The sequence below is a fragment of the Meriones unguiculatus genome, chromosome 16 (assembly GCF_030254825.1).
Source record: "Meriones unguiculatus strain TT.TT164.6M chromosome 16, Bangor_MerUng_6.1, whole genome shotgun sequence".
Classification (NCBI taxonomy): domain Eukaryota; kingdom Metazoa; phylum Chordata; class Mammalia; order Rodentia; family Muridae; genus Meriones; species Meriones unguiculatus.
Window position 1 is genome coordinate 2,562,928 of NC_083363.1, and position 26,001 is coordinate 2,588,928.

General features: G+C 52.5%; 2 protein-coding genes across 3 annotated transcripts; one reads left to right on the plus strand and one right to left on the minus strand.

The window, feature by feature from the left end:
* Positions 1-2,003: 2,003 nt before the first annotated feature.
* On the minus strand, positions 2,004-15,486 carry Btnl2 (butyrophilin like 2). Of its 2 annotated transcripts, none has more exons than XM_060369085.1 (9): positions 15,217-15,486; positions 14,460-14,543; positions 12,474-12,818; positions 9,508-9,789; positions 7,903-7,923; positions 6,911-7,117; positions 4,956-5,234; positions 4,022-4,117; positions 2,004-2,335 (listed from the first exon to the last, which is right to left on the minus strand). In XM_060369085.1, the coding sequence occupies exons 2-9, from the start codon at positions 14,536-14,538 to the stop codon at positions 2,226-2,228; spliced, it is 1,419 nt and encodes a 472-aa protein (XP_060225068.1). In that variant the 5' UTR covers positions 14,539-14,543; positions 15,217-15,486; the 3' UTR covers positions 2,004-2,225. The 2 variants fall into 2 exon arrangements, with proteins under 2 accessions (XP_060225068.1, XP_060225067.1); XM_060369084.1 differs by having other exon boundaries at positions 6,911-7,258.
* Positions 15,487-20,480: 4,994 nt separating this feature from the next.
* Positions 20,481-25,339, plus strand: LOC110543034 (H-2 class II histocompatibility antigen, E-U alpha chain-like). Its single transcript, XM_021629485.2, has 5 exons — positions 20,481-20,637; positions 22,733-22,978; positions 23,496-23,777; positions 24,248-24,418; positions 24,987-25,339. Exons 1-4 carry the CDS (start codon positions 20,556-20,558, stop codon positions 24,406-24,408), a joined length of 771 nt encoding a protein of 256 aa, XP_021485160.1. The 5' UTR covers positions 20,481-20,555; the 3' UTR covers positions 24,409-24,418; positions 24,987-25,339.
* Positions 25,340-26,001: the final 662 nt, after the last annotated feature.

Here is a 26,001-nt window from a genome sequence, read left to right on the forward strand (position 1 = left end):
TCATTCTGTCTTGTTTCTACTTTGAGCTCCCATGGCTGTGTTCCTTCAGGAGCTCAAAGTCTAGTTTGAGTCAGTTCTTGTTTGGTCTGTTCCACGTTACTTAGGGCCAAGTTCATGCACATATGTTTCCCTTTTCCTGACAGTGAGCAGCAGCTGCTCCTCAGGCAGCTCTGTCAGATGAGGAAACTGTCATCTGACGCTTGTTCTATGATTGTTTGCTGTGGTCCAGAAAGCTGCCCTCCTTAACTGGCCATGGTATGGTGCCAAACATCACCAAGGGATTATAATACTTAGCTAAAATGTGATGCAGCCAAGTTTCATGATGTTTTCTCCATCCAAGAAATGGGGAGTGAGCCTAGGAGAGCCTATATACTGGACTGTGCTTTTAAAATCAGCATGTCTGTTATTCGGGGACACGGGCCCTTCCTGCGTCCTGGCACTGCTGTTTTTATGTGGGTGTGGCTTACATAGGTCCACTGGCAGACACCCCCCCCTTGAGGCCTTGAAGGGAAGATTTGACAGGAAGGGAAAAGGAATGAATTACAGATTTAAAAAGAAAGAAAAGAAAGGCAGCAGGAACCATCGTAGACCCACTTGGCTGCTTTTACTGTTCACACTCTCTCCTGTGGGGGTATTAAAAAGCAAATTTAGAGAAGAATTACAAACGCAGCACGGTCGCTTGACGGAGGAGGCCCCGAAGGCTCCTGTGCTTGAGTGCTTAGACCCAGACGGAAGGATTGGAAGGTGCAGCTTTGTAGGAGCAGGTGCGTCACTGGGGCCTAACGTCCACCCTGGTGCTAGTCAGCTCTCTCTGCCTCACCCTTGTGGATCAGAGTAAGTCCTCAACCACTCCTCCAGTGCCATGCCTGCCTGCCTGCTGCCATATTCCCTCCAGCCTGATGGCCGCGGATGCTAACTCTCTGGAACCATAAAGCCCAGATTAAACCTTTCTTTTATAACGCTGCCTCGGTCGCGGTGTTTTGTGACAGCAATAGAACACTAGCAAAGACAGAAGGGTTGTTTAATGACGTTGCTATAGGAAACCCTGTTTTACATATGGAAATGTTAGGTTCTTTGGGGCACCAGTACATGGCGTAGATACGTATGAAATACCTTATGATGGATTTAAACATTAGCATTTTTTCCTGTCTCCTCTCAGCTGTCCTACCATGAGCCAGCTGCAGACAGCCCAGGGGGTGACCACATGGAAGGTTTTGGTCTAATTCCTTTATTTTTTTATATTATTATTTCTCATTTATATGGATGCTTTGCCTGCATGTATGGCCCTGCACCAAGCATGTGCTTGGTGGTGTCCTCAGAGGCTAGAAAAAGGCATCAGCCCTTCTAGAACTGATGTTATAGGTAGTTGTGAGGTGCCATATGGGTGCTGGGCCCAGAACTCAGGTCCTCTGCAAGAAGAGCAAGCACTCTGAGCTATGTCTCCAGCCTACAGCCTGATTCCTAGTGCAAATGTCAGGTGTTTCTGCATCTCAGTGAGTCCTTTCTCGTGTGGAAAGAGGAAGGAAACCCCGTCTTCTCACTGCACCTGGAGTGCTTTGTCCCTCTGGCTTGGGCATTTCTAGAAAAGCCCACCCAGGTCTCAGATGAGTGACATTCCTCTCCATGTCTGGCTCCTCCTTCTTACGTCCTCATGGTAGGTCCAGGGACAGCAGGATAAAGCTGCTGCACAAAGCTGAGGGGTGGTGGGTGGTGGGTGAGGGGTGGTGGGTGAGGGGTGAGGGGTGGTGGGTGAGGGGTGGTGGGTGAGGGGTGAGGGGTGGTGGGTGAGGGGTGGTGGGTGAAGGGTGGTGGGTGGTGGGTGAGGGGTGGTGGGTGAGGGGTGAGGGGTGGTGGGTGAGGGGTGAGGGGTGGTGGGTGAGGGGTGAGGGGTGGTGGGTGATGGGTGAGGGGTGGTGGGTGGTGGGTGAGGGGTGGTGGGTGAGGGGTGGTGGGTGAGGGGTGAGGGGTGGTGGGTGAGGGGTGGTGGGTGAGGGGTGGTGGGTGGTGGGTGAGAGGTGGTGGGTGGTGGGTGAGGGGTGAGGGGTGGTGGGTGAGGGGTGGTGGGTGAGGGGTGAGGGGTGGTGGGTGAGGGTGAGGGGTGGTGGCTGGTGGGTGAGGGGTGGTAGGCACAGGGAGAGAGGATGCGGTCCCCGAGTGGGGGAGACCACAGCTATGATGGGCCGACCCAGGTTGAGGCGTCCCTCACTGTGACGACAATAGGGTGTTCAGGAAGCGGGGTGCACTGGGCTTGCATGGAGCCTCTTGTCAGGGGGAAGCCTTCTCGTGTGGCTTTCATCATCCTTGTGATCTTCCGGCTTGTCGCTGTGGTTTTGGTCTAGAAGGAAAGACAGAAGAAGAGGAGATTACAGAGTGCCAAGGATGAAGAGAGAAAAAGCGGTGCCCAGGGGTGTCCGGCTGTGTGTGGGACTGAGATGAAGTAGCAACAAGCCCTGGAGCCCGAGACCCCTAGAGAAAATACCAGCAGGGTTCAGAGAGAGAGCAATCCCCACTGTGGGAAAAGACCACACAGTGGTCAACCAAGATACGTTTGTGGATCTAGGTAGCAACAGAAGAGGCGACGCTGTGACCAATAAGTAATTAAACTAGGACTAGACTTCTGCCCTGAAAAATGGTCTTTAAATTTGGCTTTGCCAATATAGAAGCAGTCAAGAAAGAGCGTGGGGGTTTCCCCTCTTTCTGTCCCTAGGGTGGCAGGGCACCCTTGCTGTTCAGCACTCTTACAGGCTGTTCCTCCTTCTCAGTGCAAAGGAAGACCCGTCAATTCCCTACCCCACCCCATCTGACGCCGCGGTTTGGGTTCGCTGTCGTCAACGCTCTGCTAAATCTCCTGTTCACTTCTTCGGGAGAGGGTGTCCTCCACCCAAGATAGCTAAGGAAGACCAAGTGATTGACACAGCAGTGGACGCACTGTGAGTCAGTCACCTGCACTCGTGGCCTGGGGTGAGAGGACAGGGCCTCAGGGGGAACAAGGGTGGCACGCGGGGGCTGAGGGGCCAATAAGAGCTCCAGAAGGCCGCTCTGTGGTGCCCTCTAGTCTCCAAGGAGGTAAGTGACCGAGTGATCTGCAGGCCGACAGAGAGATGGAGCCCGGAAGTTGGGGGCCAGGGAGGGTTTAGTTCACTTGACTGAAAGCTTAGAAGAGTGGAGTCTTCCTGCTTGGCAGTGGGGGCGGGGTGGTGGCCGAGGGCACGGGGTCATGGTCAGGTAGGACAGGAAGCTTGAGGCTGCACAGCCCTCCTGGAACTGGAGTCACAGGCGGTTGTGACCTGCGTTGTGGGTGCCGGGAATCGAATCTGGGTCCTCCGTGAGACCAGCCAGCCTTGTCAACTCGTCTCCCAGCCCCAAACAGTTAGCACACACAGTGGGAGGCTCCGCTCTGGCACTTTCTTACACAGATGGCTCTACACTTTGTTGTCACTCTTTCTTCTTTCCCCCTGCCCTTCTGTGCCTCCTCTCCCAACTTCTTTTTTAAAACAAAATATTTATTTTTGTTATTTTCTGTATAGGAATGTTTTGCCTGCCTGTATGTCTGTGAACCACTACGGCATGTTTGGTGCCTGCCGAGGTGGCCAGAGGAAGGTGTCAGTCCCTGGAACTGGAGTCACTGATGGTCGCGAGCCACCATGTGTGCGGGAACTGAGCTCAGGTCCTCTGCAAGTGTTCAACTCCCGAGCCATCTCTCTAATGGTCTCCTAACCATTTCTGGTTCCTTTCCTCCTCCTATGCTGAGTATCATGACATCTTTTACTTCACCACGAGACCAGGTGAGGCTTGAGATGTCACCAAGATCACAACCACCAGAGTAGAACAAGTCCAGATCCAAGGGAACCTCCTATTTCAAGCACTGAGCTATCTCTCGAGGCCCAGGGCTAGTGTCCTTTAAACCCAGTGCTGTGAGCTCTAAGCTCATGTCACTGGTCACTGCGCTTTGATGGCAGGACCGTAAACCAAGGAAGGGCTCCCCAGTCCCTGAACTAGTCCAGCCTGTCCACCCACTTACCTTTCCTACTGCGTTTCACCTTGATCAGGTCAGCGGCCATGGCAAGAGGCAGCAGCAAGACAGGCAGGCTCATCCATAACAAAGCTATCTTGGAGTCTGAAACGCAAACCCCAGAGGTCGCCATGAGACTAGGAAAATGTCAAGGTGGCTTTTCTCATGGGAGCAGCCTGAGAGCGGGGTCTCTCCAGGAACCTGTTGGTTCAGTCTCCCTGCTGCCCAGAGGCCAAGGGAAGCAGGTAAACTTAGGTCTGGCTTTGGTGCCCCGCCCCATTTCCCTTCTCTTTTTCTAAGTATATCACTACATCACAGAATCACTAGAGGAACTATCTTGTTAAAACACAAGGCCTCCCAGGCTATACCTACAAGGTTTGTGAAGAGATTAATTTCTACTGAAGAATAAAATCCACAACAAGGGGAAAGAAAGGTATTATAATTGTTTTCACAGCAAGGGGGGGTTGTAGATAGAGGGAAATAGAATACACACAGAGAGAGAAGAAAGAGAGAGATGAGAGAGAGGAAGAAACAAGAAGCTCAGAGGAATGTTGTCCTTAGGTGACCTGAAGACAAACTTTGCAGGAGATACAGATTTAATTTTAAAAGATTTCCTAAAAAAATACCCTACCAGAGAGAAGAAGATAAAATATGAAAAAGAAGAGTAATAAAGAAAAGAGAAAGAAGAGAAAGGATGAGGAAAATTAGAGGAGGAGGAAGAAGAGGAGGAAGAGAAGGAGGAGGAGTAGAAGGAGAAGAATCAGGGAGGAGATGGGGAGAGGGAGCAGCAGGCGCAGGCTCAGTGTGGGATGCGGAGGCAGGAAGACAGAAGTCCCAGGCCAGCCTGGACACCTGAAACTTCTCAAAGAAAAAACATAGAGCCCAACCCATTTATCACTTAGCTCCCAAGCTGGGGGAAGGAATGCAGTCACCAGTCACCGACCTGAGAGAGGAAACCGTGCCACTTTCTCCTCGCCCAGAGGGAGGCTGACTGAGCAGGTCACATTCACCACGGAGCTGTTGGTGACCAGCAGGAGAGTGTCCACCTGGAACAGCTTCTGGCTGCCTTGACGGAAGACCTCGGAGAGCGAGGGCACTGTCCTTCCCTCTCTGTCCCGCCACTGCACGTGGGGCCGTGGGAACCACCCTTCAGATGTGCACCTCAGCTGCACGCCTCCATCCTTCAGGACCTCCTGCGTGATCCGTGGGGTGGAGCCCACCGCTGGGGACAGAGACCAAAGAGGAGGAGATGGAGCTTCTGAGCATGTGTGTGTGTGTGTGTGTGTGTGTGTGTGTGTGTGTGTGGTCCCCCAGAGGGAGGAAGAGGTGACAGAGGACTGGGAAGGACAGAGCTCCAATGATCCCCCCTGGGAGATGGGACTGGCTACCGGGTTTCTTGTTCTGCTTTTCTATTTTTCTGTCCCAAAGTCTTCTGGGATAGATTAGGAAATAATCTACTTTTTCTTCTTCTTCTTCTTCTTCTTCTTCTTCTTCTTCTTCTTCTTCTTCTTCTTCTTTTTTCAACCTCAATTCCCTACCTTTTTCCTCCTGACCCTGACAACAAAGTGACTCTGACCACACCTGAGATGCAAGCCCAGCCTGGAGATGCTGGGTAAGAGAGGCCACCCAAGGCACAGACAGAAAGCCGTGTGAAGGAGGGCCTCTCGGCAAGAGAAGCACGATGGTGTCTCACCAGCGTTTGCTGACCTTGGAGGGCTGTTTCTATCTGTGACTCAGTCTGCCTCCCTTGGAGCACACCACGGCTGTCAGTCTTTACGGATTCTGTGCGTGTGGTACATGTGGCCGAGTCTTCGAATCACGACACTTCCCAGAAACTACATACTTACCAGAACCTTAGGAGGTTGATGTGTTTCACGGAAAATTGTGGGGACTGTTCTCAGACTGGTCACTCTATGCAGGTGCTTGGGAGCCCCATCTTTCTGATTGTGCTACACTTAAAAATTTAAGCCCCAGGAAATGCATGCCTGGCATACTACCAACAGCTCACTGTGGGGAAGCTTGAGGCCCCAAGGGAGACCCTCCAAATTCTTTCTCTTTGTCCCATAGATTTGAGCACATTTCTCAGACCTCATCAGAAAACTTTCTCTGTGCAGGAGACGGTGGTTAAGACAGAAACTCACAACTGGCCAGAATGCAGAGAGTAAGTGTCAGTGCGGTGCCCAGCCACACCGGGGACATCTGTGTCATTGCCCCCCCCCCCCCCGCCGCAGACACAGCTAAACAACCTGGAGTGCAGCTGTTGTAAGACTCGGAGGTTGGGGGAGGGGGACGGGCACTGTACTGACAGTGTCTGAGTGTGACAGGGCTGCTGCACTCATGACCTCACATCAGCCGTGATTGTCTAAGACAGACCTGCACACGGTCCAGCCAGCCAATGGTCCAGCGTGGACGTGGGCCCCTCCTAGCTAAGGAGCTCTGGACAGTTGATAAATTCAGGACACAAGGTGTCGCTCCTGGCAGGCCGCCCACGCTCTGTGCCCTCAAGTATACAGACAGCAGAAACAGGAGATAGCGGGTTATTAAATTTTGAAAAAGAGGACAGGAAGTTGGGGTTAAGAAAATGAGGGTGGATCTTGGAGGAGCTAAGTGGGCGAAGTTGGGGAGATGAATATTATCAAAATAGATGGCTTGGAATTCTCAGAGAATTAGTAAAAAACAAAACAAAAAAAAAACAAAAACAAAAAAATTAAAAACCTCAAGTTAGTGTACCTGAAGTTGTGATCTTGAAGTGTCTATGGCCGTTGCTGCACTCAAAGTACAATATGAACTTGAAAATGAATGAACGTGCAGAATGCTTCAGTGTCAAGTCTCCCAGGAGCCAGCATGGCACAGGGTTAGGAGGCTGGAGAAGCCAAAAGATCTACCTGGAACCCTTACCCATCACCTGTACAGGCACTCGGGCCCCCTGGTAGACGCCATCTTTTCCAAAGAGGCACCGGTACTGCCCGTCATCGGAAGTTCGGGCGTCGTGGATCCGCAGGGTCAGTTTTCCCTCGTGGGCGGCCTCGGTCACCACGGAAGTCCGCCCTCTGTACTCTGCCATCTGCTCTGTGGCCACGGGGGCCCCATCTTCATACACGTGGACTGCAGGGTAATAGTGGGAGCGGAGCCACCTCACCTCCATGCCCTGGGCATCAGTTTGAGGGGACAGGTGACAAGTTAATTCTATGCTGTCTCCGACTCTGACAACAGTGGGCTGAGAAGGTCCAATTACCCTCAAGGAAGCTGTTAAATAGACCAATGGGCAGGGTATGAGCCAGCGTGGACTTCCTGTGGGGTTCAGAACCTGTGAGCACCCCAGGGAGGTCCGAGGCACAGGCTCACTCGGAGGAGGAGGGTGGGACTTGTGGTCCCAGGATGCCAGCCATCCTTGTTTAAAGAAGAGCCTTGCCAGTGTGAAGAAAACACTCATCAGAGGCCAGGCTACACGCTGCTAAACCCTCAGAATAAAAGGGGTGTGCCGTCGCTTCAAATCTGGCTGGCTTTACACACTTAGTCTGTGCCTTAGAGGTTTCAACTATAAAATTCATCTATTAAGATTGCTGTGGGGTTGAGCAAAGGCTCTTTGGTGGCCATGCAGCGTGAGCAGAGGTTAGGCTCTGAGATGTGAGGGCGCGGGAGCCCACATCACCCTCTGATCATGGGCTAAAAATGAGAGCCAGATGGGTGTGTAGTAACAGAAACTGAAAAGCCCTTCCTCGGGTGAGTCCCTGAAGGAGGCTGTGGAGGTCTGTGCCTCGCCATTTCCTTCCCAGGCCACCTTAACCGGCACTGGAGAGAGTCCTGCTCCCTTCCTCATGGGTCAGGAGGCATCATGGTTGCTTTCCATGCTCCGCCCTCCTGCAGGGCTGCGTGAAGGTCCCACTCACCCAGCTCTGTCTGCAGTTTCTCTAGAGAAAGAAGAAAAATATTTTAAGGGATTTTGTCTAAAGGAAAAGAAAGAAACTTCCCAGAAATAACCGTAAGCTTCACGTTTTATTCAAGAACTCAATTTACTTAAAAAATCTGAAAAGAAGAAAATCAATTCTTCTGGACCATCTGGTGAGTCAGATCTTACTTTTTTCACAACAGAAAGCTGTGAAAAATTCTATCACCATCAATTCGGTTTGTTTCTGCTAATATTAAACACTAGTAAAAATATGTTATTTATGTAAATGAAGGCTAAGGATGAAATATATGGCCACACACAAGCACCACTCATAATTCCAAACTGGGCCTGCACAACACTGATTTAGCATAATACAACATTCACTTTTAACTCTTCAATAAATCAGCAACACATCCAAACATGGTATCCTAAAAGTCTCAGTTCAAGTTAGGGTTTTAAAGACAATACCCCGTCACATAAGTAGCAAAATCTAGCTGGGCACATTGGTTCACACCTACAGCCAAGAGGGCTGCTGGAGTACAGAGTGGGACTGTCTCAGAAGAAATACAAATGTCTGTTTCAGATAGATAATAGACAGACAGACAAGAGAGAGAGAGAGAGAGAGAGGACACATGATGAACAGGTAGATGATAGATATTTAGAAAGACAGGTGATTGATAGTTGATATATTATAGATAAATGAGAGATCAAAAATAGGTGATTAGATAGATGATGATTGAAAGATATGTAATAGCTGTATGATGGATTAGGTACATGAATGATAGATAAATGATGGATAATTAATAAGTAGTTGATAGATGATATATGGCAGGTAGATATTCGATAGGTAGGTGATAGGTGACACTAGATGGTAAGTAGATCTTTATCACTGAGCCTGAGGATTTTCTGGGCTCTTAGAATCTTCCGTGCTGCTCTCCATCCCCGCTCCAACTTCTAACAACTTAGGAAGCACACCTGTCACTACCGTAGTATGTGCTTTGAGTATTGCTTTTGTTACAATTTATTGACAAGACTATAATTAAGAAGCTGTCAAGGAAACTCTCCCATTCTGGCGAAGCACATGACTGGTTCCTGAAAGAAACAGGCATACCACAGGACAATGTCTCCATTGGAGGAATATTTTCATTATGTTTCCAATGTGTTGAACATCTGTGGGGCACAATCAGCACAGTGGAGTGAAATGTAGAACTTGAAAATTACTGAAATCCTGAGAGCTGCCATCTACTAAAAACATGCCGTATGCTTTTCTCATGTACATGTTTATAAATGTTAACATGTTATTTAAATATGATTAAAGAAAAAAGACAGCCAGGTGTGGTGGTGCATGCCTCAATCCCAGCACTCGGGGAGGCAGAGGCAGGGGCAGGCAGATCTCTGTAAGTTTGAGGCCAGCCTGGTCTACAAAGCAAATCTAGAACAGCCTGTCTTAGAAAGAAGGAAAGAAAGAAAGAAAGAAAGAAAGAAAGAAAGAAAGAAAGAAAGAAAGAAAGAAAGAAAGGAAGGAAGGAAGGAAGGAAGGAAGGAAGGGAAAGAAAGAAAGCGTATTACTGCTGAGCCGCTGAGCAGCTTGGGGCAGAGCACTGACCTGGCAGAGTGATGGTGGCCACCCTGGCCTCTTTGAGAACACGGTTGTAGACGGAGCAGGAAATGGTCTCTTCCGTGTCATTCCTGACCACTAGTGTGTCTTCCACATAGAACAGCCCATCTTCATTTTGCACATGATTCTCAGAGAGACTCATCAGCTTTTCTCCGCTGATGCCCTCCCAGGAGACCTCAGGCTCAGGGAACCAGCCCTGGGACGTGCATACTAGCTGGACCTCTCCTTCTCCCAGTCCCTCCACGTGGATGCCTGGGGAAGAGCCTAGAGCTGGAGAGAGGGAGGGAGGGAGGGAGAGAATTTGTTTCCCAGCCTGAAGCTTTAAACTTCAGTATCTGGCCACACTTTTCTTCTGACTCAGATGGTGAAAAGGGAGACACAGGACACGTGGCACAATTTGTTTTGTGTCTCTGGTGCTGAGATGTGGTGTGATTTAGTCGTGATGACTTCTCTTCCCTCAGCTCTGCTTTCTCCTTTCTCAATGCTCTCCGCACTAGGTGCCCCGGCTGCCATTTTGGCTTGTGACTAGACTCTATTTTAAATGACATATTTATTCTTAAACACAAACATCACCTCCATGGGCTATTTTCATTTGTCCCGTGGGCAGCTGCAGTTTGGGTTCACAGTAGAATGCACGAGAAATGACTGTGCCTTACCTTTTTTCTCAGTGGGGAAATCTATTTTAGACTAATTTGTGTAAATCATGAAGTGCCTTAACATTACAACAGTTCGGATCACTGGCTGAGAAAAATAGAACAAGCCTCCCACTTGCACCCAGAAAAACACCCTTGACTTCATTCTAAATGTCTCAGAGTGTGACATGGATCAGTGTCCAGCTCCACCTGCAGCTCAGAAACAGACTCTCATGTCCATTTTGAGCAAATTGAACATGGTAATGGGAACAGTCACAGCCTCGAGTGGCAGAAATGTGCTGTGTGGAAGTTTCTCAAACAAAACAACAAAAACAAGAGCCTAAAAGCAGAGCTGACATGCGACAGCCACTTCCCCACTTCTGGGAAAACACCCACGGAATTTAAGCCACCCTCGTTCCCAAAGCCAAAGCCTGGGTTGTAGCGTCCCCCTGGAGCACCGTTCACAGATGCCTGGAGAAAGAAAACATGTAGTAAAACAGCGGTGTTCCGGGACGTTTCATCTCTGTGGGGGGGGGGGGGTTGCCTACACCTGCATCTCTGCACCACGTGTGTACCTGGGGCCCGTGGAGGCCAGAGAAGGCGTTGGATCCCTGGAATTGGAGTTACAGAAGGGTGTGAGCTGCCCTGTGGGTGGCGGGAGTCAAACCTGGGTCCCCTGGAAGAGCAGCAGGTGCTCTTAACTGCACCCACAATGGCGTCTCCGTCACTCCAAAAAGAATTAAATTAAGTCATTCAGGGGAAACGGAGGAAGCTGGGGAGCCGCATGCTGAGCGGAAGGAGAGGCCGGGCCGGGCGGGTGACGGGAGACGACAGAGGGTGATAAACCTAATGAAGGCATCCTGAGGCGCATCGCTTTGCACGCGGAAGGCGCGCTCGTGGATCTGCTAAAGGCTGGTTAGTAGCGGAGAAGCTGCGCTGCCGGAGAGGCCAGTGTCTCCAGGAACCGTTTGCCTGGGGAAGCAGCCGGATCTCCCTTCAGCGTGTAGAGCAGCTAGACAGCGCGCACAAGACCTTTGTAGGCTCAAACCTGACCAAATCCCAGCAGACAAGGGATGGGCATGAGCCCCACCCCCAGCTGAGAAGCTGCTGGTGATTGATGGCTGCCGGGAGGAGACAGGCTTTCTTAAGGGGAGTAGCACCTGGCAGGCTGAGCAGGCTCAGGATGGCCACACTTCACACACAGGGACAGCGCCCACTGCACTGGATGGGAGGAGGAGAGGAGGAGGGGGACATCATTGTATGGGTATAGAAGGGGTGGAATTTGGGGGGAGTCGGGGAGGGGAAAATATCAAAATACATGGTACGGAATTCTCAAAGAATCAATGAGAAATAAAGAAGCGGGGCTGGGGACACGGTTCAGTGGCTGAGAGCTCTGGCTGCTCTTCTGGAGGACCTGGATTCGGTTCCTGCCCCCCGCATGGCGGCTCACAGCTGTCTGTGACTCCAGTTCCGGGGGATCTGACCCTCTTCTGGCCTCCGTGGGTACTGAGCACACACATGGCGCACAGACACACAATCAGGAGAAACACCCAGACACAAGATCAAAACAAATCGTTCTTCTTTACAAATGAGCAAGAAAAAAAAAAAAAGTTTTCCTTTGGTGGTTGAAAAGGGATTTTGCAAGAGGCGATACAGTTCACACAGGTGAGTGGATGCTCCCTCCTGCCCCGCTGCGCCCCCTCGTGCCTGCCCCCTCCTGCCCCCTCCCGCCCCCCACGCCCCCTCATGCTTCCCTCCTGCCCCCTCCTGTCCCCTCCCACCCCCTCCCATCCTCACCCACCCATTCCTGCTCCCCTCCTGCCACTCATGCTCCCCTCCTGTCCCCTCCTGCCCCCCACGCCTCTTCGTGCTCCCCTCCTGCCCCCTCCTGCCCCGTCCTACCCTCTACACCTCTTCATGCTCCCCTCGTGCCCCTCTCATGCCCCCTCCTTCCCTCTCCTGCCCCCTCCCGCCCTCTCCTGTCCCCTCCTTCCCTCTTCCCACTCCCCTCGAGCCCCCCACGCCCTCTCTCACCCACCTCGAAACCCACACGCCTCCTCCTGCCCCCTACCGCCCTCCTCCTGCCCCCTCCCGCCCCCTCCTTTCCTCTTCCCGCTCCCCTCGAGCCCCCCACGCCCCTTCCCACCTCCCTCGCTCCCCCCACGCCCTCTCCTGCCCCCTACCGCCCTCCTCCTGCCCCCTACCGCCCTCCTCCTGTCCCCTACCGCCACCCCCACATCCCCTCCCTCCCCCTCGCGCCCCCATGCCCCCTCCCCGCCCCGTCCCGCCCCCTCGCCCCTGGGCTCCTGTGCTGACACTTGCCTGCCACGTGGAGGCGCACGCTGGCCTCTCTCCAGTACTCCCCCTCCTGGAAGCGGCACCAGTACTGCCCGTCATCCCCTGGCTGGACCTGGCGGATCCTCAGAGCCACACTCCCCTCGTCGGCGCTGTCTGTCCACTCTGCCCGGCCTCCGAACCCCTCCGCCTGTAGGCCAGTCACTGCAGCTCCGTCCCGGTACACAGTCACAGGCGCGTCGGCGGCGGAGCGGTACCACCTCACCTCCAGGTGCTCCGCGGGCCTCCTGGGGAGGAGCTGACAAGTCAGCAGCGCGTCTTCCCCGACTTTGGCCAGGATAGGGTCCGCGGGACCGAGGACTCTGAAGTCATCTGCAAAACAGTGGAAAGGAAAACAGAGATGCAAGCCAAAAGCAGCAAGCCAGAGGACCAGGGTGCTCCCTCGCAGCCAAGGCGCTGGAACTCTTTGCCAGGAAACAGGAGGGATTTAATGTCAATGTTTCAGGGAGTTCAAGCACGGAAATTTGAACACTTTCTGGTTAAAAGAAACTGTAGGTAGCCCGAAGTAAAAAATTGGAGTGTGAATGTGTGTCACCTGCTTTGTGGTCGGAGGCAATTCCACAGTCAATGAGCCTTTGGGATCTAGGCTCTTCTTCTCCGTACTTTATTTTTAATGATGCATGTTTGTGTGAGTATACACACGTGTGGGGGCCAGAGAAGAGTATCAGATCCCTTGAAGCTGGGTACAAGTGGTGGTGAGCCATCTGCGGTAGGTGCCGGGAACCGAGCTCCGGCCTCCGGAAGAGCATTCAGTACTGGTAACTGAGCCGTGTCTCCAGGCCTGAGCTTTGCAGTCTTAAACCACACACGTTTAAGATACTAAAAGTGATCACAGGTCTGGGTTTCATTCCCAAATAAATTAATATGTGAATTGATGTTCCCGTGGGGACTTGTTTTGTGGTCGTTTTGAGCTCAGGTAAACAGCCATGCCACTGGGTCCTCGGGCCTTGCGGGGTCACTCCTCCCAGGGAGGGAACTGACTTGATCATTGCTTCCCTTTAGAGAAGGCAAAGGTCCTTCCAGGAACTGGCAAACATGGCTTTCACAGAAGCGTCTCACTGTGGGTTAGAGGCATAGCTCGCCTAGAAAGTTTGAGTCCTCCGGTCAAATGTTAAGTCATCTCCCTTGATATCTGAAAATCAAAGGTATGATTGATAATTCTGCGTGTTGCGGTGCCTTAAGAATTTCATGTCATGTATACGTCACTCTTCGTCTGCATCCCACTGGGGAGGTGGAGGCAAGAAAGGATTGACAGAGAGGCCTGCCTGGGTAGGCCTGACACCCTGTGTAGGGAGGAAGATGGAATAGAAGCTTAGCAGGGAAAGATACTCGCAGCCACAGCTGAAAAAACGGAGTTCAAGTCCCAGGATCCGCATGGTGGAAGAGAACCAGCTACGGCAAGTTGCCTCTGACCCCCATACACCAGCCGCGGCGGGCACCCGCGCACACACACACCGTGAACACGCTTGCTCCACCATACACCGTAAGCCGTGCACACACGTGTAACATTAAAAGCCAGTAAAATCAAAGCAGTCCTAAGAATGAACTTATCTAATTGAGACTTAAGGTGAAATAAAATAGATACGGCTTAAAAATTCTCCCCAGAACTTAGAGGTCCAGGTCGTGTGTCTGCCGCTGGTGGGATTTACGTGTTAAGAGCACTGGAAGGAAACTGCCCGTGCTCTGGCTACGGAGTCCAGCGCGCTTTCCGGGCGACTTTCATTGCTGTCGGAGGTTGTTACTTGTGCCCAAGAGATGAGCAACTAAGCCACGAAGCTTCCCAAAGCTGGGGTGTGGGGGCCTGAGGTTGAAGGTTTGGGGGGTCGTGGAAGGGGGAAAGGTCAGTGCGAGCCCTGGACCTCTGTACCCTGAGTTACCGCACTGTCTGGTTGGCTTTGAGACGGTGCGCTTCAGATCCGCAGGGCGTGGCAGCCAGGGAGGAAGGGGCCCTACCTGGGTGCTTCATCGTCAGCAAGATGAAGAGGAAGGAGGCAGCCACACCAGACAGACTGTACCCTGGGCAATCCACCATCGTCCCTGGAGCAGACACAGGAGAAAAGCAGCTGTGGCATTCCCAGCATGCCCTGCGGTTTCTGCACCGGTGCTGTTGTTTATTTGTTTGTTTTGTTTTGTTTGTTTACTGGACACAAGCTAGCGTCGTCTGAGAAGAGGAATCCTTAAAGAGGAACTGGCCCAGGGGAAAGTCTGTGAGGGATTTTTTAAAATAATGATTGATGGAAGGTGGCCAAGGATGACCTTGAACTCTTCCCTCTTCCTCTTGTGAATAAGGAGACTGAAATTCCATTTACTGGGAGGCAAATACTTAAGAGGACCAGGCAGGAGGATGTCCAGTTTGAGGCCAACCTGAGCTGAAGGAAGTCTTCTGATTGGAAAGTAAAGCAGTCCCGAGATAAAGAAAGAATGACATTAAAAAGACAGAAACTCAGCATGGTATGGTAGCTCGCTATAACCTCAGCATCCAGAAGGCTGAGTGAGGCAGGAGGATGGTCATGCGTTGGAGGTCAGCACTGGGTCTAGAGTGAGAGCCTGTCCCAAAAGCCCTCTCTCTGAAAAACATGCAGTGGGGACCAACAGGAAGTGAGAGCCATTTCCTGACTTGTCATGGCTGTGTGCAGGCCCTACTTCCTCATCTTAGCTGACTCCCTCCTCCCATGTCTGTCCTCCACTAGAGACTCTCCAAGCCACTCACCTGTCTCTCTCTTTTGGGGTGAAACGGAGGCTGTCTCTCCCAACCACAGGTGTGTTCTTCATGCACACAGCAACTGTCTAAAGACGGGTGAGCCCAGGACCTCGGGCTGGACACGCAGCTATGGAGCTGCCAGGGAAAGTGGAAGAGTCCCGGGTTGGGCGAAGGAAGGTCTGAATGTTGTGAACCTGGAGGCAGAGCCGGGTCACTCACAAGTGAGACTCCTGTCACGACAGCACATTCCCCTCCTCCGGCTCATGGCGATGTGCTCAAAAGTGAAACTCTGACGGCGGGTGGACTTTGACTGGGCTCCGCTCTGATTTCTCTAGACCTCCAGGCGCAGTTGTAGCATTGACAGGTCCCTCTTCAGAACTCGGGGACTCAGGCTGGGCCCTGCTCCGCACCCTGTCCAGCAGGCAGGTCAGCCGCTGTCTGGGAGTGACCGACATCCTGGCCACGTTCATCCTGCCCTCCAGGATTCCCCACCTGGGCCCAAGCTCCCCTCAGAACAGGAGTCCACGGGCCTGCAGAGTTGGGGGTGTGACTGTCTATAGGAGAAAACCAAGTCTGGGGAGGGGACGTTCCCTCCCCCAGACCACAGCACCAGGCCCCGGTGCCCTGTGTACCATGTGATTGCTTTTTCTTGGTTGTCTCTTTTGCTGGAAAGCAAAGGCTTCGACAGCTTGATAAGGTTCCTGACATAGTGTGTCGGTACAAGCATGGCTGGTGACAGAGGGCCTTGGGCACCCTGTTAGGGCTCCTCTTTCCACAGCCCTTCCTTGGGGCTCCCCTGAACTCTCTTGCATGCTAGTGAGGGGTGTCTAGATCCACTTTCGGGAGCTGAGCAGGCAGTGTTCAACTCAAAAGAATTCTCTTCATTGTAGCAGTGCAAGCAGGCAGAGCACCAAGGCTGGTTTGAGGTGGGTTTTTCCGGCTCCTTCCCTCTCAGCCTCAGCCAATCCTGTGGCCTCTAGCGCACAGCAACTGGTCTTGGTGCACAGGTAGTGGTCTAGACAAAGCCCTACAGTGCAGGATGGGAGGTGAAAGGGTGGAGCTAATGAGTGGATACTGAGAAGGATACAAAACTCTCCCTCTGAATAGAGGGATTGTTCCCTGTCAGCAATGGTTACTTTTTCTTTGTTAGTTTGCTTTGTTTTGTTTTTGTGTCTTTTTTTTTCTTTTTTTTATGGAAATGGTTTCTCTGTGTAGTACTGAGTGTCCTGGAATTCATTGTGTAGACCAGGCCGGCCTCAGACTCGACTCAGAGATCTACCTGCCACTGGTTCGGGAGCTCTGGGATTAAAGGCGTGTGCCACCACCACCTGGCTTTGTAATGGTTGGTTTTAATTGTCACCTTGACGCAGTGTAGAATCTCCTGAGGAGGGACACTCCAGGAAGGAGTGCGTAGATGGGGTTGGTCCATGGGGGAAAGGGCAGTCGGGTTAGCAGAGGTGGAAGACTCAGCCCTGATGCCAGCTACAGAGCTCTGCACCGCGTGTCCATCCCACTTCTAAAATCTAACAGGTTCTGAAGAACCAGTTCCTCTGGACCCTTAATGTTTCGCCTAAAACTTTAATTTACTTTCAGATTTACTTTATGAGAATTATAGGTATGAGTCACTCTCCAGTTGTTGTTTTCTGCAAATGATACAGTTGGTTTTGCTGCCGACACAGGCAAGGTGCCTCATGTGGGAAATGGGGGAGGGGGACACAGGGTGTGCCCCAATCCTTGAAACTCCCCAGGACCACAGAGAGGCAGACTCCAGACCAATCCTTAACTTCTGTTCCTACAAAGACGGACTTACGCCCGCCCAGACACTTGTAGCCCTGGGACGTGCCAGCCTGTGAGATAACAGCCCCCAAACCCAGCCATTCTTCGTGGGTCCCTTCCCTTGGGGGCTGTCTTGATCCACCGCCCCATGGCTCCATCTCTGTGAAAGGCGACCGAATGATGACAGTTCCACGAGCAACCAGTAGGTGGCGGATTTGTCACGACGAGATGCTAGTGTTCCCAGGTGGCTGAGGAGATCTGGGTAAGGTCTGAAGACGGAGCCCCAAAGCCTTGCAAATATTAACTCTCAATCCAGCATTTCTATCAAACTGTGTTTCTGTCTTTCTTAGCGAACAAAATCCAGAGCCTGGGGGATGGGGCCGCAGCAAAACTTATCCGCTGCTGTGGCCACCTGTGTCAAGTCTCCCAAGGACCCCAGAGGAATCCCAGAGCTTTGTTGAGGGTGGGCAAGCAGAGGAGTCATGAGCATCGTGGGTGCGTGGGCTGGAAGGCTGGGGGGGCACTCAGGGCTGGAGGGGAGGAGGTTGAAGTGCTGGGACACTGTTTTCATGTTAGGGTAACAGTTACTTGTAAATACAAAGAGAACAACCACAACAAAACCCTTAGTAGTTATCAGGGAGAAAGGAAGGTTATATCTCAGAGACAATAACCTCTTCATGTCAACGGATGGGAATAAGCGGCAGCTGTTCAGTGTGGTGAAGTGTGGATTTAACACACCGTGTCTGGCCTAATTTCATTCTGCCAGGAGGAGAGCCTGTTGACCCTGCCTAAAGACCGCCATAACCGACAAGTTCAGGGAAGTCGTAAGATGAGATCAACAGACAAAACCGAGAGCTGGGCCCCACGTCAGCAACAGACTTTCTAAGAAGGAAACTGTGAAAGGGATTCAGCCCTCAATAACCACGGCTCTCTGCAAACTTGAAAGAAATACTGATGAAAAAAAAAAAAAGTGAAGAAGCTAGGCTTGCCGGTACCCTGTAACCTTGGCTCACGTGTTCAAAGCTGGCCAGGGCTGCAGAGCAGGTCTAGGCCAGCCTGGGGGCCCTGTCTCAGTGTTCTACCACAGTCTCAGGCCGGAGCTCCAGCTCAGCGGAGCAGCACTTCCCCGGCAGGAGATGAGGCCCTGAATTTAAAGCCTACTTACGATTCAGAGAAATCATTACGTAAAAATAGAAAGAATCCAGAGAAGATACAGAGATGAAAACACTTCCCGTGTTCATTGTTTGGAAGAATTAACATTGTCAAAAGGGAATTTAATGGCCCAGTGTCGTCTCCCTCAAAATAACAATAGCATTCGTCCTGGAGCTTGAAAAATCCATCCTGAAATTTACACAGAAACATGAAAGACCCCGATATCCACAGCAAAAAGAGCAGGTTGGGCTATGAAACTGAGCCGCTCAGGGTACAGAGGGGGGAGATGCTAAGGAGGCTCTGCAGAACTGTTTTCAGACCAAACAGACCCAAATTGTGCAGAAGCCCCAGAACTGGCCTGCGTGCACCGGGGGAGCACTCCTAAGCCTGGAACTGTGGGAGGTTAGCGTGGAGGGTGGAGACAGATGACAGACAGACACTTAGATGGACGGTAATTAAGTGCACACACATTCAGTAATCTCTCTGATTCCCATTCGCCCTCGTCTGAGCCCAGCTCCCTCCCTCTCCGGTTTCTGAACACACAGTTTCTGAGTGTGGGCTCAAGCTTTGTGTTTGAGTACGATGGAGCTGTGGCATGCGTGGGCAAGCGCTCACAGGCTTGGCCGTGGGCAGCAGACACGGCTGCATCCTCTGCAGATGTTCCTTTGCGTCCCTTGGGCTCTATCGGAGCTGTGACGTCAGAGGGACTTCCCGAGGCCTCTGACGGCTTTAAGCTAAAAGTCCAGCCTGATCAATGCTCTGCCAGCCTTGTGGCATAGTTGATTCTGTTTCCTGAAGGAAGGGCGACGATGGCTCGTCACAGTTTAATGTCACCAAGAAAACATCACTCAGGTGACTTCAGAAATCCCCTCAGGAAGCCAGACTTTGGGAGAACAGGAAACCATGAGCGGTATCCAAAGAGAGACTGCCCCCACCACAGAGAAGGGGAACTGAAAGTCGGTCTCGGAAGTCAGTTAATAATCTCGTAAGCAGAACCAATCAGCAGGCAGGAACTAGGCAGCGTCACCAGTTGCTGAGTAGCACCATGTATTTGGAGGTACTTTAAACTTACCGTGTGCTTGCCAAGGACACGGCATCAGAGAAGCTAGCAAAAGACAGCTGCAGAAGTGGAGCTATCTGCCTTTGGCTCTTATAAAGGAGGTCAGCCTGCACCCTAGAATCACAGCATCAACCTCGTGGCCCTCGTGGAATGAATTATGTTAGTGACCCTGGGGTTCCGAGCCCCTGGGTCCATCAGCAGGGTCTTTGTATGGCTAGAGAGGACTTCACACAGCCGTGTGGACGACGCTGAGCAGTCTCTATGTGCCTGACATTAAACAACCCATTAAGCAGCGGCTTCGCTGCCCGGTGGCTTCTCGCTGGGTTCTAGCCCTGTCTGTGTGTAACTAAGTTTTTTTCTGTGTATTATACGGTGATTTCAGAAGGAGGATTTGTGAAATCTCCTAACTTTCAGGAGTCTCCAAGGGGAATCTCGAAACTTTAATTCTTACACGTGAGGAGGGGCCTTCCACACCTGCTGAGCCTGGCCGTGGGCCGGAAGGCCCTCCTGCGGGCATCACCGCACTGCTTTCAGTGGAGGAGGCCGCGCCCGAGCTGTTCTCCAACAGTGACCACCACACTCAAAGGAGGCCTCACCCTCAGGGCACAGCCTGGCTAGAGAGCCCCTCTAGGCCACGCTGGCATAGGAGGGTGGGCCCCGTCCAGTCTGGAGACCGCTGTCCACTTTCCAGACCTAGCGCCCACCTCTCTATGGTCTTTGGAGCCGTGGGACTCAGTTTGTGTCCCAGGGTCCTCAGAATGCAGCAGATCCCGATGGTCCTGGAGTCTTGGGCTGAGGTGACCATGTCGGAGTCCAGCCCACTGGGAAAGGAGATGAGGCCAGCAATGGGGGTCCCCGGGTGACATTCTGTGACCAGAATCCAGGCATTCGCCATCTTCCCGTGGTTCCATTTTGTGTCTCTGAAAAGCCGTCTTCCCAGCTGTCACACTGAGGTACAAGCCACACTTTCACATTAGTGGTTACTTATCTATCCTCACTATCCTCACTAGTGTGTTTCAGATAGAACTTAGATTGGGATGTATTTGACCAACATTCATTCCTAAACTCTTGAATTTTTTTTTGTTCAGTTTGTCTAAAGGCTTTTTTTTTAAATAATTTGAGAAATTTCTTCTTGGAGAAAATCATTTCTTGAAATGTTAAGTAGAGAAACTGGTTTTAAATAGTAGATTGCACAGGACCTAATTGCAAAAATCCTTCCCCTAGCAACAGATGTGTCAGCCTGAAACTTTTTTCTGATTGGCTAAAACTCAAGCCTGTTGGATTTTAATCTCTTTTAGTTCTTGTAAATTCTGCCTCAGTCTGTGCTCTCTTCTGACCCCACCGAACACCCAGGAAGAAAATGGCCACAGTTGGGGACCTGGTGCTAAGATGTCTCTTCATGGCTGTCCTGATGAGCTCCCAGGAGTCATGGGCAATCAAAGGTAAGCACAAAGAGAGACAGAACCAGGACTTTAGAGCGGTGGGTGTGCAGAAGGCAGACTTTGAACTGGAAAGCAAGGACGGCGGGCGTCCTGTAGGCCTAAACCTGAAGGTTGTGGAGCAGTTACAGTTGGGGGAACTTCTCCCTTCCAACGTGAAATGAGTCAGGCTTAGTTGAGAACGACGAATGGAGGTGTGTGCCGTGGAGGACCGCTGCCCCACCGGAGGCCAGACTTCGGGGTGGCGGGAAAGCAGCTATCAACAGGCACCACCAAGTCACAGATCTGGGCTTTAATTTTTTCCTAGAACGTTGGGAACATTAATAATTAGAAATCTCACACAATTTTGTGTTTAATGATTAAGTGAGAAAATACCCGAGGAGCCCTTAGCTGCTGCCTGAGTCTACCGAAGCTCATTTTGCCACGTCCATCCTCTTGTGTTTCAACCACAGACACTGTACTGAGGATCATTACAAAGAAAGGTCATCACCCCCAGCCCTAGCCCCCCCCCAGAGGAGGGAGGGCGGCCCACTGAGACGAACTGATTTTAGTTGCCGTCTCGGCGGTGGTAGCCACGCCCGCCCTTTGTGGGACCATCACTACTGAGCTGTGTTCACCCGAGGGTAGAGACACGAGAAAGTGGAGGCTGTCCTCAGCTCGTGTTTTGTGCTGATGTAAACGGCCGCTAGGGGAAAGGGCTCTGCATCCAGAGCAACCTCGTGGGCGGCTGCGGGCACAGAGCAAGCGGGGAAAGTGGGAACCCAGCCCCAGCCACACGGCGGCAAGCATGGCCTTCTCCTGCCCAAGGAGGCCGTGGGAAGGCAGATCCGGTGCCATGGGGCTGGAGGGAAGAGGCATCTAGAATATTCGTCTGTGCAGAGGCAACTATAAACAAGTCCTTTAGTCAGGCATTAAAATCCGTCCCCTTTCCCCTAAAGACACCAGAGAAGCAATCACCTCATCACCTCTTCTTCCTCGCTGTTGGTTATTCTCCTTGTCCATCACAATAGACTGTGACCCACAAAATCCGTCACAGTGTAGGTAGGGGTTAGACAGAGGTCAAGTTTTGAGGTCAACCCAGGGATGCCCCTTGTCACAGAGGTAGCCTCGGAGTGGGTGTAAGTGGTCCAGAGCATAGCAAGGGCTTGGTCTCCTGAGTGCCTCAGGCTCTGCTTGAGTCTCTCAGGGTCTCGTCCCTCCCGGTGAAAGTGGTCTCTGAGCACAAAATGCTCAGTGTTTGTTAGAGGCCAATGAGGTACTGAGAAAGTTCTGGCCTCAACTCTCCTGGAAGAATGGGGCTCACAGCAGAGCTGTGACGGGGAACTCACGCACTAAGAATGCGGGGACCCCCTGGGGCCGCAGGTAAGTGAAGCGATCAGGGGGCACCATGGTACTCAGTTCCAGAGTTCCATCCTTTCAAACGGCAGCGCGTCAGGAGGAAGGGAAGCTGCTGACCCAAGCGGTTTAATGTCACCCGACGGGGAGTGCGGGGCGTTCCTTAGGCACGGCTGGTTTCTGAAGCCACGAAGTCACTAAACACCCACGCAAAGCTCAACCCGCCTCTCCGCCAAGGCTCAAGCACCGCTGAGAGGAGGAAGGAGTCTAAGAGCCGGAGGACAGGAGGGCAGCCGAGAGGCCTGTCCTCTGCGCAGGACACTGCTGCACACGTGAATGAGCTTGCAGCCCTGTGCTCTCTGCACAAGACCAGTTAAACCCTCACGGGGCGTGGGCGGGGGCAGGGCTCTTGCCGCCCTGACCATCGCCGTGGCCAGGCCCGTCTGCAGTGGTGGCTGCTGATGCTGGGAAGTGGCCCGAGCTCCAGTGTGTGATGTCACCCCTGTGCACACGTGGCCAGCCCGGGTTTGACACAGTGGGTGCACAGCAAAGGCGTGTTGAAGGCTCTGTCTCGCAGCCTCTCTAACACAGCTCCTCCTTTCCTCACCCCCCTGCTTTGCTCCGTGTGGACGCCCGTCACCCAGACCCCGTCTCTTCCCTGACCCCCACTCTGTCCTCTGCTGTTCTACTTGTCCCCATGGCTGTCCATCACATGTGGTTTCCTCCCCGCTTCCCTCCCTGATTCCTTTTCCTTTCTTCACAGAGAAGCACACCATCATCCAGGCGGAGTTCTACCTTTCCCCGGACATGAAAGGAGAGTTCATGTTTGACTTTGACGGTGACGAGATTTTCCACGTGGATATCGAGAAGTCACAGACCATCTGGAGACTTGAAGAATTTGGGCAGTTCGCCAGCTTTGAGGCTCAGGGTGCCCTGGCCAACATAGCTGTGGACAAAGCTAACCTGGAGATCATGATGAAGCGCTCCAACAACACTCCCGATGCCAATGGTACCCCTCCCCCTCCACGCGCCCTCCCCTCACACCCTTTCCCCTCCACGCGCCCTCCCCCGACACCTCCTCCCCTCCATGCCCCCTCCCCACAGGTGCACGTAGCTTTAAAGGTAGCTTTAAAGCCGTTTCAGGGTGTCACACTTTCCCTCTCCAGACCTAAGCTTGCTCGGCACAGCAAACCCAATCCTCAGGCCGCTGGCCCAGGGATCTTAGAAGTCTGTGCCCTTTTTTTTTTCCCGTTGTTCTGGCCTTGGCTTATTCATCCACTGTCATTCACGAAATCATTGCCCTGAGTCTACACAGGGGGAGTTAGGAACTGGGGTGGGTGGTTAAATATCTCATACCTCAGTACTGGCTCCAGCCTGTCAGATCTGGGAATGGATCGCACGCACGGCTGGCTCCTCAGGGCACAGCTTTCAAGTCAGGAGCTAGAATGGTGCCCCAGGCCAGCACAGGGAGGGAGGGAGGGACACGCCGAAGGGAGGACAGCTGACTTTTGTCCTGTTCCCCACAGTGCCCCCTGAGGTGAGCGTGCTGCCCAGAGACCCGGTGAACCTGGGGGAGCCCAACGTCCTCATCTGCTTCGTCGACAAGTTCTCCCCTCCGGCCGTCAACGTCACCTGGCTTCGCAACGGACAGCCCGTCACCACAGGCGTGTCAGAGACCGTGTTCCTCCCGCGGGAGGACCACCTCTTCCGCAAATTCTTCTATCTGCCCTTCCTGCCCTCCACGGAGGATTTCTTTGACTGTCAGGTGGACCACTGGGGTCTGGACGAACCTCTGCTCAAGCACTGGGGTAAGCCGCCCTCCTGCAGGGCCGGACTCTGCCGGGCTCTGGAACCTTGGCACTCACAGCGCGGGCGGACACACAGCTCAGTGTAGACACTCGCCTCGCACGGGTGAGGCCTTGAGTTCCTTCCCAGCGCCGCAAACCAACAGGCTTCACTTTCCTATGCAGTTTATGCATCCCCGTCCCCCCATCAGTCAGGATCCTCCACACTGGAAAAGAAACAGTTATGTGTGGGGTGTTTTGTTCGCGTGTGTGCGCGCACCATGGAAGTGCCTGGTGTCCTCGGAGGTCAGAAAAGGGTGTCAGAGCCCCGCAGCTGCAGCTGGGGATGAAAGCCAGGCCCCCTGCCAGAGCAGCCAGCTCTCACCCTGAGGCTCTTCCCCAGCCGCAGCACTCACTCTTCCTACATCGGCCCCCAGGGCTGTCCCCGCCACAGTCACAGCGACTGACAGCTACTCCGCTTTGTTTTCCCCCAGAGTTCGAAGAGCAAACCCTCCTCCCAGAAACTAAGGAGAATGTGTTGTGTGCTCTCGGGCTGTTCGTGGGTCTGGTGGGCATCGTGGCCGGCGTTGTGCTCGCCATCAAGGGGAGGCAGAAGCGCAAGGCCACAGAGCGCCGCCACCAAGGAGGCCTGTGAGACTCTGGAGGTGGGTTAGGGCCGTCAGAGGCTGACAGGGGTGTGGGCATCCGAGGGAGGGGAGCAGGGAGAAGGGTTGGGGGAAGCTGTGCCTCTTAGCTCCTTCTGTGGGAACAAACCAAGCCTTGGCACCAGGTGGCCTCCCAAACCTGCAGGATCTGCGGTCATTCTGGGGGTGTTCCTGGACCAGCTCCCAAGACCACTGACTCATCTGGGGAAGCTGCGCCCTTGTGACAGAGGAAGTTAGTCTCAGGCCCAGCACCTCGAGCTTGCATGTCTCGAGAGGCCGAGGCTCAAGGTCTGGAGCCTTCGCAGCTGGGCTCTTGGGCCTGGTCGTGAACAGGCTAGCTCCTGAGCTGGTGACTACTATGGCTCTTTTAGTCTGAAAGAAGCTTCTAAAGAGATCTAGGAAGAGGCAAGGCTTGCCCACCTTCACGCAAAGCAGGGTCTGCAGTTCGCGTTGGGAGCGCAGATCGGCACTTACAGACTTTGCCAGACTCAAATGATCAAGAGGGACCAAGATGGACCCGGGGGTCTCTCAGGACTTGTCCACAGTAACTATGTGTGTCTCCCCACAGGTGACGCCTTCAGTGAAAGCTCTGTGAAGACACTTGCTGTGACAGAACCCGAGGCCCCCTTTCTCAGTTGTTCGTCACAGTGGAGACCACACCTGCAGTTTCCCGCCTTAAGCCCCAAGAATGGCGCCGGGTTCCCTTGTCTAATGTCTAGCTGCGTCCCCTTCCTGTCCCTACTTTCTATTCCCGTCATTTATATTCACCATGTAATTCCTCTGTTACGAATATCACAGAGCTCTGCCTGTGCCGTGGGGTTTCTGAGCACAGAGCCATCCATCTTCTGTTCACGTATGTCTCGCTGTTTCTCCACACTGTGCTTTTTTTTTTTCTACAAATAATAAACATCTTGGATGGGTTGTGAAGTGTTTTGTGTGTATGTATGTATGTGTGTGTGTGTGTTTGTCTGAGTCAGTTCTTGGTGGAAAGGAGGGGCCTGAAGAACACGTGTGCTTCCTCTGTCCGAATGCTGAGTACCTTTCCCAGGCTCTCTAGGGTTTGAAGCATCTGTAGACACTCTTGTAAGCATGTCCATCTGGTAAATGACAGAGCGGGATTACTGTGCAGCGACTCAGAGATGACCCGTGTGGGAAGCTTTGTGGGGAGCAGCGGGGAGAATTTGACCCCTTCCCCCCATTTTATACACGTGTGAAATCCCACGAGAAGCTTTGTGGGGAGCAGCAGGGAGAATTTGACCCGTTCCCATCCCCCATTTTATACATGTGTGAAATCCTCGAAGAAAGTTTTAAGAGATTCAACATGCAAATAAGGATGGGACTTAGGTTATATCTATGTGCACATATGTGTGTGTGAGAGTGTGTTTGTGTGACTGTGTGTGTGAGTATGTGTGCGAGTGTGTTTGTGTGTGTGTGTAGAAGTCATGAATTCTAGAAGTGGGAGAAGGTGGTTGGGGGATCATAGGAGACTCTGGAGGGGAGACGGAAGAGTGGAGATGATGGAAATATATAAATATGTAAATATAAGTATATTTGGTGAACTTCCCAAATAACATTTTTAAAAG